General features: G+C 39.2%; 1 protein-coding gene across 2 annotated transcripts; it reads left to right on the top strand.

The window, feature by feature from the left end:
* Positions 1-550: 550 nt before the first annotated feature.
* ICOS (inducible T cell costimulator) lies at positions 551-11,972 on the top strand. 2 transcript variants are annotated; one of them, XM_083865692.1, is made up of 6 exons: positions 551-686; positions 6,309-6,347; positions 8,276-8,614; positions 10,063-10,175; positions 10,775-10,865; positions 11,406-11,972. In XM_083865692.1, the coding sequence occupies exons 1-5, from the start codon at positions 608-610 to the stop codon at positions 10,862-10,864; spliced, it is 660 nt and encodes a 219-aa protein (XP_083721818.1). In that variant the 5' UTR covers positions 551-607; the 3' UTR covers position 10,865; positions 11,406-11,972. The 2 variants fall into 2 exon arrangements, with proteins under 2 accessions (XP_083721818.1, XP_083721819.1); XM_083865693.1 differs by lacking the exon at positions 11,406-11,972 and adding an exon at positions 11,035-11,386.
* Positions 11,973-11,978: the final 6 nt, after the last annotated feature.

The raw sequence follows: 11,978 nt of genomic DNA, 5'->3' as shown, positions 1-11,978 counted from the left end.
AAAACAAGCCTGATCTCCAGAATGGAAGTCATGCTGGAGTGAACATTTTAGAAGTCACAGCTCTGAAGGGATCTTTCTGCAGTTTGGCCATGTTCTTCCTATAAGTTTCAGGACAAGGACACATGAGAGACTACTCCTACCCCAGTAATGAATGCTTTCCACACAGAGCAAGACCATTAGTTATGTAAAACCAGTTGAAACAGGTGGGAAGAAACCAGGTTGCTAGTTATAAACATGCATGTACTGTAAGTTAATACTAGTTGCTGACCATGGGCCATCTGCAGAAGTCTACTGTAGATGACTGCAGCCTCTATTGTGATAGACTTTACTGAAACAGTCTTTGCAAAGTGAACATCAAAAGTAATGTCAAAAAGTCTTTCATCTTCCTGTCTGTGACAGCAAACCATAAGGTAGGGAAAAAACCCCAAAGCATTAAACCAGATATGTGCAACAGCTAATGCTGACATAGCTGTAATGTAGTCAGCAGACAAATGTTAAATTAAAAAGTCATTCTGATTGTGTTTCAATTCTCTCCAGACAGAGCCCACAAACCACTTCCTTTTCTACCCATGTGTTTCTCCCCATCTTTGCAGTAGACAGAAGGCTGATGCCTCTGTGTCAGGCAGGCATGAAGGCAGTTGTTGTAACTTGCTGTCTCCTCTGCTTTCAGTTTGAAGCCCTGTATGGTGAGTAACATTTTGCACTATTCTCTTTGCAGGAGGTGTCTCTATAGAATATAACTTAGCCAATGATGGAGATGGGAGTCAATGAGGCATGATAGCAAGGGGTTGGAGGCATAAAGGTAATGGAGGGTAACAGCTGCAAAAAGACTGCTCTCAACTTTAATATCACTAAAGCTGGTGGGAAGAGAATTCCTGCCAGCATAGGACATTTGCTCTGAAACTAAGAAGTAAAAGTTTTCTTTGTTTATGTTCTTTAGCTCGTCTGCTCAGTGTTACCCTTTAGCTGTTTAGATTGTAGTGCTCCAATCAGCTTCCCTTGATGGATATAAGAACTTATAGCAGCATGATGATGAATAATAAAGAGAAACCAATTTATCAATATTAAACCTGCTCTCATTTGGGCAGGGAATTTTTATATGATGAAAAATGTATATGGCATGGAAGAGTAGATGAGATCATTTTGGTGCAGCCTTGAAACACAGACTTAAAAGGAAGCATGGAATTCCTATGCTGTGTTTGAGAAGGTGCACAGTGACAGGACCAGTCTCTGTCCAGCCTTAAACATGGATGTAGCATTTAACAAGATTTAGTGTTTTGTCCTAGCTGTGCAAAGTAAAATATCACAGCTTTATTTGCAACCTCTCTGAAACCCACATATTTATGCACCAGCATGGAAATACAGATAATAACAGATTAAGAAGAGTCTTTTTTCCCCATACATATTCTGTCCAAGGATTTGGTATGATGCATCATATAAGTAAAATCTGAGATTTAGTGTGCACAGTTACTAAACACTATCTAAATACGCTCCTTTGATGGTCATGCCAAGGGCTACTAAATATTTGTTTCTGAAACTCTAATGAAAAGGGATAGAATTTAAGTACTCCTGAGGTTTCAGGAAGAACTTCAGCTTTCCTATAAATAAAAACTAGTCTTCAGTTCTTTAGGTAATGCAGATAATTTTTGAAGGCTAACTAATATATGGATAGTATGCTGAGTTTTCAGACAGAATGAAAAGACGGGGGAAATCACAAGAAAGAGTAATTGTAATCAGTATCTCTGAAGGGAGTTCTCCTTGGAAAGTTGTTCCTAAATCTACTAACAAAAAATTCTTTCAGTTTGGTTACTTCTCATTTAGTCAATTTAGCACAAATACCTGACCAGCATCCTTTTACACATGACTGAAGCTATCTAGAAAGCCCTTCCTTATGGGAAGAAATAAACCTTTTAAAGGGTGCAAATAATTGTTCTGTCTGATACCAGCATTTCTCCCTTCTTACTCCCTTCCTTCAAATATGAGGGATAGGATTTGGGCAGGGGACTGGGGAAGGGAAATAACAAGAGAGAGAGACTGCATGTAAGAAAAAATAGTATCTCTCATGTTTTTTGTCTCACAGTGTTCTCAGCATAACTAGTGACCTCTGGATATAAATAGGTCACAGGAGGTGATATATATGTGTGCATGTGTGCATTATGATTTGATAACCTAATTGTGATAAAGAAATTGTTCATAAGAGCAGGGAGCTTCTCTGTTGCCTGCAGAGAAATACAGGCAATGGCATTTTGGAGTACAGAGCTGTAGGTAGGATTCCATAGCACTTGAGACCCTTGCTGTGAAATATTGCACATGAGCTTTTTCACACCAACATTTGCAAAGCTTTATCACTCTTCACCCATGTATCTCCTGTTGTCAATACAGGAGGAAACCATGGTAATTTCTTAGAAGGGCTTCTGAAATATTATCAACACTGGCTGTTCTTTCTGTGGTATGTTTTATATGAATTTCAGTATTTCTCAACTTAAGTTATACTGTAGAAATAATTCAGATTAAAGATGGCTTCCTAGAATAAATCTGGACATTACTGCTTTGCCCACAACACTCCTTCCTCACTTAATCCTGGATTTTTGAAAGATAGAAACATGTTTGTTTTAGGCATATGACTAATGACACTAAATTGACAGTGTCATCTTTCAAAATGCTTTGAAAGTTTGAAATTATAGCAACTTAAAAAATGTGTGTAGTTTCATTATGCCTTTAGCATTAACAAAACAAATGTGTTTTTTAAGGTGGGGCCAGCAATTTCCTTGCTCATCTTCAGAGGCAAACACACACAAGTGAAATTATAGTTGTTCTTTTTATTAGCTTAGTTTTCTGAGAGCTGGGGAAGATCATACAAACAGCAAGTAAAACAAGTAACAGTATTCTATTCTCCTACCCTAAACCAAGCTTGAAAAGTGATTGAAAGTGGTTTTCAAACTTCTGTTAGGACCAAAATGTGTAACGGATTGGTGACGTTTTCAAATAGTGCTGGGTCTGCCAAAGAGCAACTAGAAAGCTTAAAATTGCAATCCCATTAACAGGAAAATAACACACTTTCTGTTGGCCTTAGTATCCAAGACCACTACCACAAAAATTCTCAAACTTCTGCCAAAAGGCTTTCCTGCTGTACTAAAGATGAAACTGAGACGAAAATGTACATGACTGTTAATACAGTCATACACAAATGTACACACATGCATGTTCTCCTTCAGAATTTAACATAACAAAATGTAACTTTCATATACATGTTAATATTTTAGATTTATATCTAAATCACAATATTTGTCTTGGCACTCTGCTTCACATCAGGTCATCCAGGGGCGAGTCCTTGCAACTCCACATTGTGACACTGCTAAGAGAAAAACTGAAGATTTGTTTCCTCTTGTCTCAAACCTTTATATGCAATTGCATTCTCTCTTTTATGGAAAATAACAAAAAGAATCTAACAGCCATACCTAAGCATTTTTACTGCTGAACAAGTGAATATCTTCTGTTCAATTTCAGCAATACCATAATGTAGACTTTATTCACATATTTCTGAGGTAGAATTAGGAAGAATTAGTCAGTGAATCTTTCAAAAATATTGGATGTTTAAAGCCCAGTTTCCTATCTCACATCCCACTAAATGTACATTCATTCTGACTAGACCTTGGCAAGAAACACCCCAAATGTGTCTGGCCATTAACAACAGGTCTGTATGATTACCTAGGAATGAATGGGTACAAATGGGCACGGAAGATAAGTAAGGGGAATGAGCAACTTTTTAGTATTCGGTAAGTGCATCCAAATTAGGAACTGATGCAGAATAGCTAGTGAGTTGGAAATTTATATCAGCTCTCACCCATTGTGGTCATTCTGTGTAGACAATTTTGTGTTTTAATCTTAGGTACTGTTAACCTAATTCTAAAATATGTTGCCTTTATCCTATGCTAAGCACACTCTTCTATATGGACACTTGTTTCAGAGGAATACTAATTGCATCACATTTACCAAAATGCTCATTCAGAGAAATATGCTACTAAGCCTTCCTTGAAAACAGGCATTTTAGGCTTCTGGGTTGGAGAGAATACAAAATGATCTTTCAGCTTGCCACAAGGTCACATGAACTAAATATTGCTTAATGACCTCTCTCTGCCCTTTTCCATTAAAAACAAGGATTAAAACCATGATCTCTGACAAGCATTTTAACCCACATGGTATGAAAGGGCAATTTCATTAGCTAGCAGCCAAATCGAACTATTCTCAGAGACAGAGAAAACAAATCTGAAGTTGTTACTTTAGTGCTCAGAGTAGGGTTGTCTCATGCTCCTTTGGGACATGGAAGGAATATGGCATCACTCGGCTTTGTAGCTTCCCTGACACAGTCAGCATCTGCCTTTCCTCTCAGAAGGCCAGTGACAAATGTAGAGTTTTCAACTCCAGGTAGATGCTTCTCAAAAGTATCAGATAAGTTTATGCATTCATCATGCTTCCTAGCTTCTGTTGTACATTTGTTTTGTCTTCCCTTCCGTAAATAATTTGTTGGGTGTTTGACCTAGTTCTAAAAGTACGTGTTACCAGACTACAGGATGTCAAACTACAGAGCATTTTAAATGACCTTTACCTCAAATGCTGTTCTCATAGCAACTGTTTTCTTTCATCATGCAACATATAACTCATCAAGAATTATTACTTTATTTGACCTTTGCTTTCATCTTTTTAGACTATATAACATTTTAAGGGTTTCCACCTTCCGTCTGTGCCTTCAGTGGTTATAGAGCTCTATTTCACTGTGGCTAGGCAAGCTGTGTGTTTTCCTTATCTTCACACCAGTGGTACAAGATGCTAAATACCTTGTCTGTTATCATACTCTAAAGTAATAGTCCTGAGAGAAGTACAGATATTAGAACCATCGCTGAATTAGATAAGGGCACTGACTGTGCACAGTAAACCAGGAGGAATTTGATAACTAGGAAAATGGTACATCAATCAAGAAGGGATAACAGTTCCTACTGCTCTCTAACTGAGCATTGCGAAGTGTCTTCCAGGAGTCCATTAGCTCCTGTGTCACACTAAAGATATCTTAAATGAGTATCATTCATTTCAATGTCCTTGCTAATGGCAGTAACTGCGGAGCAAGAATTCAAAAAAGGAAAAAAGCTAAAACACTAAAAGATCAAAAGAGTTGAGATCATACAAAGGCACCAAAAAGAAAATGATCCTATGTTCCTGTGCATTTACAGGCCAAATTGCAAAGATAACAGGTGCCTTGGAAGAAAAAGATTATTTATACTATGCAAGCAGTATAAATACCTGGAACTGCTGGGCATCTACTCTCTGTGGATCTATCTAGACTACCATGTAGCTGTAGGATAAGAAGAATAGGATAGTGCATCAAAGTCTTTAAGTATTTGTCCTGTATTTCCTTACCATCATAAAATCCTGATGTAGATATATTTCATTCTAAGCAGCATCTGAAGAACTTACTCAGGCTACCAGAAAACAGGAACAGCAGATTGAATGTTTTTCTGTTTATCTGACTACCTATCTGAACATTTAATTTTAGGGTACTGCAAAAAGAAAAATTCCAAATGAAACACAATCAGACTGTGCTATGTTGTCAGTGCTGACATACAAACCATTATAAAGTCTTGCCATAGTGTGATGGAAGCAGCCGTTTAAAAAACAGAACCAGAACAATTATTAAAAATGTGTCTGTGTTCTGTAATGAAGATCACCTATGAAGAGTAAGAAAAAGCTGCTGTTGGAAAAGGAACAAAACCATATGCACTGCTTGAATGTTTTCTTTATGTATGTATTGGAACATCATCCAGATAATTATACAATATTTTGGTGCTGTGTCAGGCAGTGGAGGAAGCAGAACAAACATTGATGGAAATGAGTACTTTGGTCTGGGAAAAATATAATGCTGGGTCATTGCAAAATCAGGATTCATGAGAAATCAAAAATATGCTTTTTTATTTTAGGCAGATTTTCTCAGTATCTTGGAGAAAGAGTTTTACTTTCACGTGAGTTCTATTTCTGAAGTACACGCATTACTTTGCAAAGGTGTTTTAAGAATTTGTGAATGTTATGCGTATGATCAATATAAATTCTTGCCTTGGGCATTTTCTTTCTACTTTGATTTTTTATATTTCATTCTTTTATCATATCATATGGCTTTAGAGTATAGCACAGATAGGATCAGATAGGATAATGATACAAAATATAAAATAGCTTCAGCATCTTAACATTGCATGGTTAACCCCCTGTTCCTGCATTGCTCTTCTTGAATTTTAAACAGAAAACAATTTTGTATTTTTCAGGAGCTGACAGCTGCTTATTACGTGCATGCAAAAATATAGGTAAGATGTATTTGCCTAATTTGGTTTACAGTTTTAAATGCCTTTCTACATCAGAAAATACTGCCCTTAAAGAAAAAAACAGTCATTTTTAACTGCACACTTTAAATTTTTTTGTCTGAAGGAAGTTTTCTGTGCTATTGTTTGCTGACTTTACCAAGTCAAACTGTGAGGTAGCAGGATGTCTGCAGGCAGTTCACTTTCTTTGCTTCTCCAATAAGTTTGTAAAATGAGAGTTGCACAACATCTGAGAGCTTTTCATAGAAATTTTGGGAGGGCCAATTGTGATTTCTGGATTGTATGTGGGAGCACACACACAGTAACATTTGTCCTCTATGCCTTCCATTATCTGAGTGATAATGGTGCTATAGCCATCTCAGTAATTAGGTTGAAACTTTATGTCATGTCTCAAATCACTATCTATTCCACAAAGACAAGTCAGCTCCTGTGGTTAAGGCAGTCACGTTGGAGCTTGTGGTTCACATCCCATTTAAAATTTTCAGCTACATCATCAAACAGCTGGGTCACCGGGCCCAGAGAGTGGTGGTGAATAGAGTTACATCCAGCTGGTGGCTGCTTACAAGTGGGGTTCCCCACTTGCACCTTCAATAAATTTTCAGAAAACACCAAGTTAGGTGGAAGTGTTAGATGGGAGTATAGGAAGGCTCTGAACAGGCTGGATCAATAGGTTGAGATCAACTGTATGAGGTTCAACAAGGCCAAGTGCCAAGTCCTGCACTTGGGTCACAACAACCCAGGCAGCCCTACAGGCTGGGGAAAGAGTGTCTGGAAAGCTGCCTGGTAAAGGTACCAGCACCTGAGGGTGCTGGTCAGCAGTGGGCTGAACACAGGCCAGTGTGTGTGTCCAAGTGGCCAAGAAAGCCAGTGGCATCCTGGCCTGTATTGTGTGGCCAGGAAGGTCAGGACAATGACTGTCACCCTGCACTTGGCACTGGTGAGGTCACACCTCGAATCCTGTGTACAGTTTTGGGCCCCTCACTACAGGAAAGACATTGAGGTGTTGTAGTGGGTCCAGAGGAGGGAACAGAGCTGATGAAAGGAGTGGCTGAGGGAGCTAGGAGTGTTTAGCCTGAAAAAAAGGAGGCTCAGATGAGAACTTGTCATTTTCTAGACCTACCTGAAAGGAGGCTGCAGCAAGGTAGCGTTCTGTCTCCTCTCCTAAGTAACAAGTGACAAAAAGACAAGAAGAAATGGCCTCAAATTGCATGAGAATTTAGACTGGATGTTAGGAAAATATTCTTCACTGAAAGAGCAGTCAAGCATTGGAACAGGCTGCCCTTAGAAGTGCCCAGCCAGTCATCACCCCTGGAGGGATTTAAAAGACACATTGGTGTGGCACTTAGGGACTGCTGAGCTAATGCTTGGATTTTATGATCTAAATCTAATCTAAATTATTTTATAATTGCATGTTCAGTAGGGTACAGATTGCAAACTACAAACCAGAGATAAATATTATCATTATCATCTCTGTCCCACTTGCTTTATCTATGAGTAGGAAAATTTGACACTGAGGCAGGGATTTTATGTCTATACAGTGTTTGGTCCAGGGGGCCTTTAAACAGTATCTAGTAACTGATATTTTAAGTAATATTAGTGACTTCACCATTTAGGAGCTTTAGTAGCAAGTAATATAATCAAGGTCACTGATCTAATGCTAACAGTAATCTCTCCAGCCTTGGAGCAAGTAACAGGTGTCATTTATTTTGTCCGTAATGTCGGGCACAACCAGAATAATCCACTGGTATCTCATTGTGAGGGCTGCTTTTCACAGCCAGACCATTCTGAGATCCTACATGCCTTAAATTACAATCACATGGTTCATTTGTTTTGTTTAAATGAGTTTCGTAGAGCTTTAAGGATTCTTTTCACTGCTATGTGTGTGACTAAACTTATTGTTTTCATGCCTTCAGATCAGCTCCATATTTCTGATGCCCAGGTGAGAGTGGAATCTGAAAATGGAGACTTCAGTTTCACATTCCCCAACCCCAAAAATGTGAGTGAGTTCAGCATGATCCTCTTCAAAGGGAGTGAAAAGGAGGAAATCTGTGCACTCCATTTGAGCGAAGAGAAAGTTATCCCCATGAGTAATGTCACCTACTGTCAGACACAGAATTCAAGAAACAGCACCACTTTCATTCTTAAAAATCTGGGAAGACAACATATTGATGTTTATACCTACGACCTGAAGATATTCTTACCCCCTCCTTACATAGATTGCTGTCTGAAAGAAACCAATTTGTATGTCCAAGGTAAGTTTAGTTCTCTTCTCCCCTTACTTCAGTTTACTGATAAGTAGACACTGGGTATAGCTAGGCTGCAGTGAAAAATGTGACTAGAATCTGCACAGCTAATTACCAGGCAGCTTAAAACTACTTAGCAGGGGGCTGGTAACAGTGGAGCTGTGTTAGCACTCTGCTTAGCGTGTCCTCTCCATATTTATTCATCTTCTTGGGCAGGTTTTGCAGGCCATGCTGAGCTTTGCGTAGTGGTGGTGGCGCCCAAGTTAGCTTGACTATAGCTTCTAGGGTACTGCAGTCTCTCCTTTGCCTGCAACAGCAATTTCTCTTGTCCATTTTTAAAGTTGCTGAGTAAAAATGTTAAGATAAGGTCTAGCCAGTGGGAAAAAAAATCCGTCCTGAGAGCTATCTTCAAAAGCCTATGTTTAAAGAAAATAGATCATCAAATGCCAGTAGGGGTATATGGAACTCACTCTCGGATGCCATTGAGGAGTGAAGAAGATGGTGTTCACCTCTGTGAAGCAGAACTTCAGCTTTAGGGCCTCCTTAGAGCAGAAGAGATCCAGCTGTAGAGAATTTTTGGCCATTTACTGAGAAGGGCTTGTACTAACTCCAGAAGACTAACTTCCCAGGCTTTAATTTTGACCTGGCTTTCATTCAGTGGTTCTTTAGTATACTGAACTGAAAGAGTTAATGGTGGTTTTGCTCACACCAATTCTTGGCTCTGCATACAGTTCAGTTGCAGCATGGTTCTGCCTGTTGTCCTTCCCTTGCTTTCTTTTCCTCTCTTCCAACACCAGGAATAAACAAAGACAGAAGCTGAAATGCTACAACAGTTATGTGGTTAAGTCGTCTCTCAATCCTCTCTGTATTTAAAAAAGCTTCTCAGAATCAAGCTCGGACATTTGGTTTTGTCTGGCGTGTCCATTTCCACTTGTATGAATAGCCAGATGCTCAGAGCTTTTTTCTAAATGTTTCACACCCTATCATATTTTTTCCCAGATCTGGGCAAGGGCAGTCTCAAGTACCTCAGCTTGCCTCCCTATCCACACAAAGTCTACCCCTCTTTTGAACAGGCTGCCATTTAAATCACCTGTAGTACTTACTGCATATAAGCTTAAACCTTGTTCAGATCTGAAACACTATATTGGAGGTTGGGATTTTTCTGGTTTTTTTTTCTTTTCTTTCAGCATGCTCTCAAGCCTAGCTTGGTTTTTTTGCAGTCTACACTTTCAGCACTGTGTACCAGCAGTTTCTTCTCTCTTTCTGAAAAAATGCTATCTTCTGTTTCCTACTGAATACACTTTTCCAAGGTGGCAATTCGCCTCAGCAAAATCCTTCTTCAGAGTTCACTTTTCTAATTTACTAATATGAAGAGGGAAAAGAATTGAAGTTATCTGTAGAAGGCAAAAATGAAAATTTTCAGTAATGACTTTTTTTTTTTGCCTCCCCATCTTCAGATAAGACTGAAGACTGCTTTTCACTTGGACTTGTGTCATGGATAATAATTGGCCTGATCATTTTGGCCATTTCATGTGTCTGCTTTGTTGTGGCCTGTTACTTAAGGAACAAGGTAAGCAAGTATATGACATTATGCAGAACTCTTCTTCCAAAGGTCATGGATGGAGAAATTGATCTAATGAGATTTAGAGAGTGGGACAGGCACATATTCACTCAGCATGTGCTGTGTTTTTTGGCAAAAAGACTGAGTTGTTAATTTACCACTGGAACTCAAATCATTGATGACAGTAGCTCAGATTTAATTTTTCTAAGATAAAATTGTTTATTGATTTAAAGGGTTGAAACCAAATGAAAGAGGAGAAATGCTGCACAGGTCAGCAAAATTACTTTGGTAAGCAGTTCACCTGATTGTTTTCTTTAAGAAGGGGAAACGAGCATCAATGGAGCAATTTCAGCACTGTTCTGCTGCAAAACCACTTAGATTTGACTCAGGAAAGAAGGAAGACCAAGAACATTAGCTATTCCTTTGGGCAATGTGTGTTTTTAATTTTCAGTTTGTTTTATTCGAAGTTTTCTATGTAAGTTTGACATGTCTATTTTGGCCTTAATGTTCCCGCTGGAAACAGAGTAACTGCCCTACTTAACAAAGGCAGGAGTGGCAAAGGTAAGTGACCACAAATTAATTTCATGGCATTTTCTCTCTGTTGGCAGAATCAGAATAGTGAATCCAACTCCCATGAGTACAACAGTGAATACATGCCCATGGCAGCAGTGAATGCAGCTAAAAAAACAAGAATCTGAGGTTGTGTTAAGCCCAGTTGTACCTCTGCTTGTCTGCTTGTGTCTGTTGCAAGGCTTTCTCTGGGAGGGGAAGAACTGCTTGCTGTGTCTGCCATTGATTCTGGGTGGGTGGGTGACCAGGTGGGATTGTTACAATATTTTTTTAATGGAGTTGTGCTGCCACGTTACAGCAAGACAAAACTAAAATGAAAATCTCTGGAAACCTTTTGAATCATCATGGTGGGCGAGTTCCTAGAAATGCCACTGCTTCACGTCTGTGCAAAGTAACGATCTTATGCGTAACGAAGAGATGCAAAACTGTTCCATTCAGATTCTTGAGATGTTGCACGGTACCCAAAATCTCCATGGGGAAGTGATTTACTAGATTTGTGACTGTTACTGGCTAAGGGCAAATATTCTCCAGAGAATGAAGAACTTCCTAACTACTTAAGCCCTACAGAAGCTACTACACAAACAGTTTTGGATAAAGAGCAGAAGCAGAATTTGGACTTATTCAGACACATGGATGCAGCACATAATTGATTCTCCATTTCTATTCTAGGTATAAGTTGCTTGGGACATGGAAATTTTGGAAGCAGAGTTTTCCCAGCTACTTGAACTTGGATAACGGGAAATCAGCATTTCCCCACCCTTCCCAACCTCCCTGAGCTCTCACGATGGCCCCTGTGCTCAGTCATGGGACACCCACTGTCGTACTGTTCTGAGCTGTTTTGCTCTAGCCTTGTTTGTGAACTGCCTGATCCACTGACTCGGACATGAAATGAGAACAATGTGTTAAAGATGTCAGCTTTTAATTGAAGAAAATTTAAGATTCCTCTAGTATAGCGACAGAGAGAATTTTTATTTTCTGGTCTCCTTCATGGTAAACTTTCCGCTGGGGGGGAAAAAAAAGACTGCCTCCAAAGCCAATCCTTGTGGTACAGCCATACTGCCATGTATTACACATGCCCTTTTTGTGAGGGTTAGTTTAGCAGAGGAACTGAGAGAGTACAGCAGAGACTTCTCTGTGACACACTGCCTCAGTTATATGCATCTGCATTTTTCCTATTTGTGCTATCAATACATTTTGCCATTCATACCTTGGGGCTCCTCTTGTTTAACTAAATCCTGAGTG

This window comes from Zosterops lateralis (genome assembly GCF_965231275.1).
Source record: "Zosterops lateralis genome assembly, chromosome: 7".
Taxonomy (NCBI): domain Eukaryota; kingdom Metazoa; phylum Chordata; class Aves; order Passeriformes; family Zosteropidae; genus Zosterops; species Zosterops lateralis.
The sequence above is the reverse complement of the archived record's forward strand: the minus strand, read 5'-3'. Positions and strand labels throughout refer to the sequence as shown.

Coding starts and splice junctions, on each gene's coding strand:
- ICOS (XM_083865692.1), top strand. CDS start 608: ATGCCTCTGTGTCAGGCAGGCATGAAGGCAGTTGTTGTAACTTGCTGT. Junction 687..6,308: donor TCAGTTTGAAGCCCTGTATG/GTGAGTAACATT, acceptor TGTATTTTTCAG/GAGCTGACAGCTGCTTATTA. Junction 10,176..10,774: donor CCTGTTACTTAAGGAACAAG/GTAAGCAAGTAT, acceptor CTCTGTTGGCAG/AATCAGAATAGTGAATCCAA.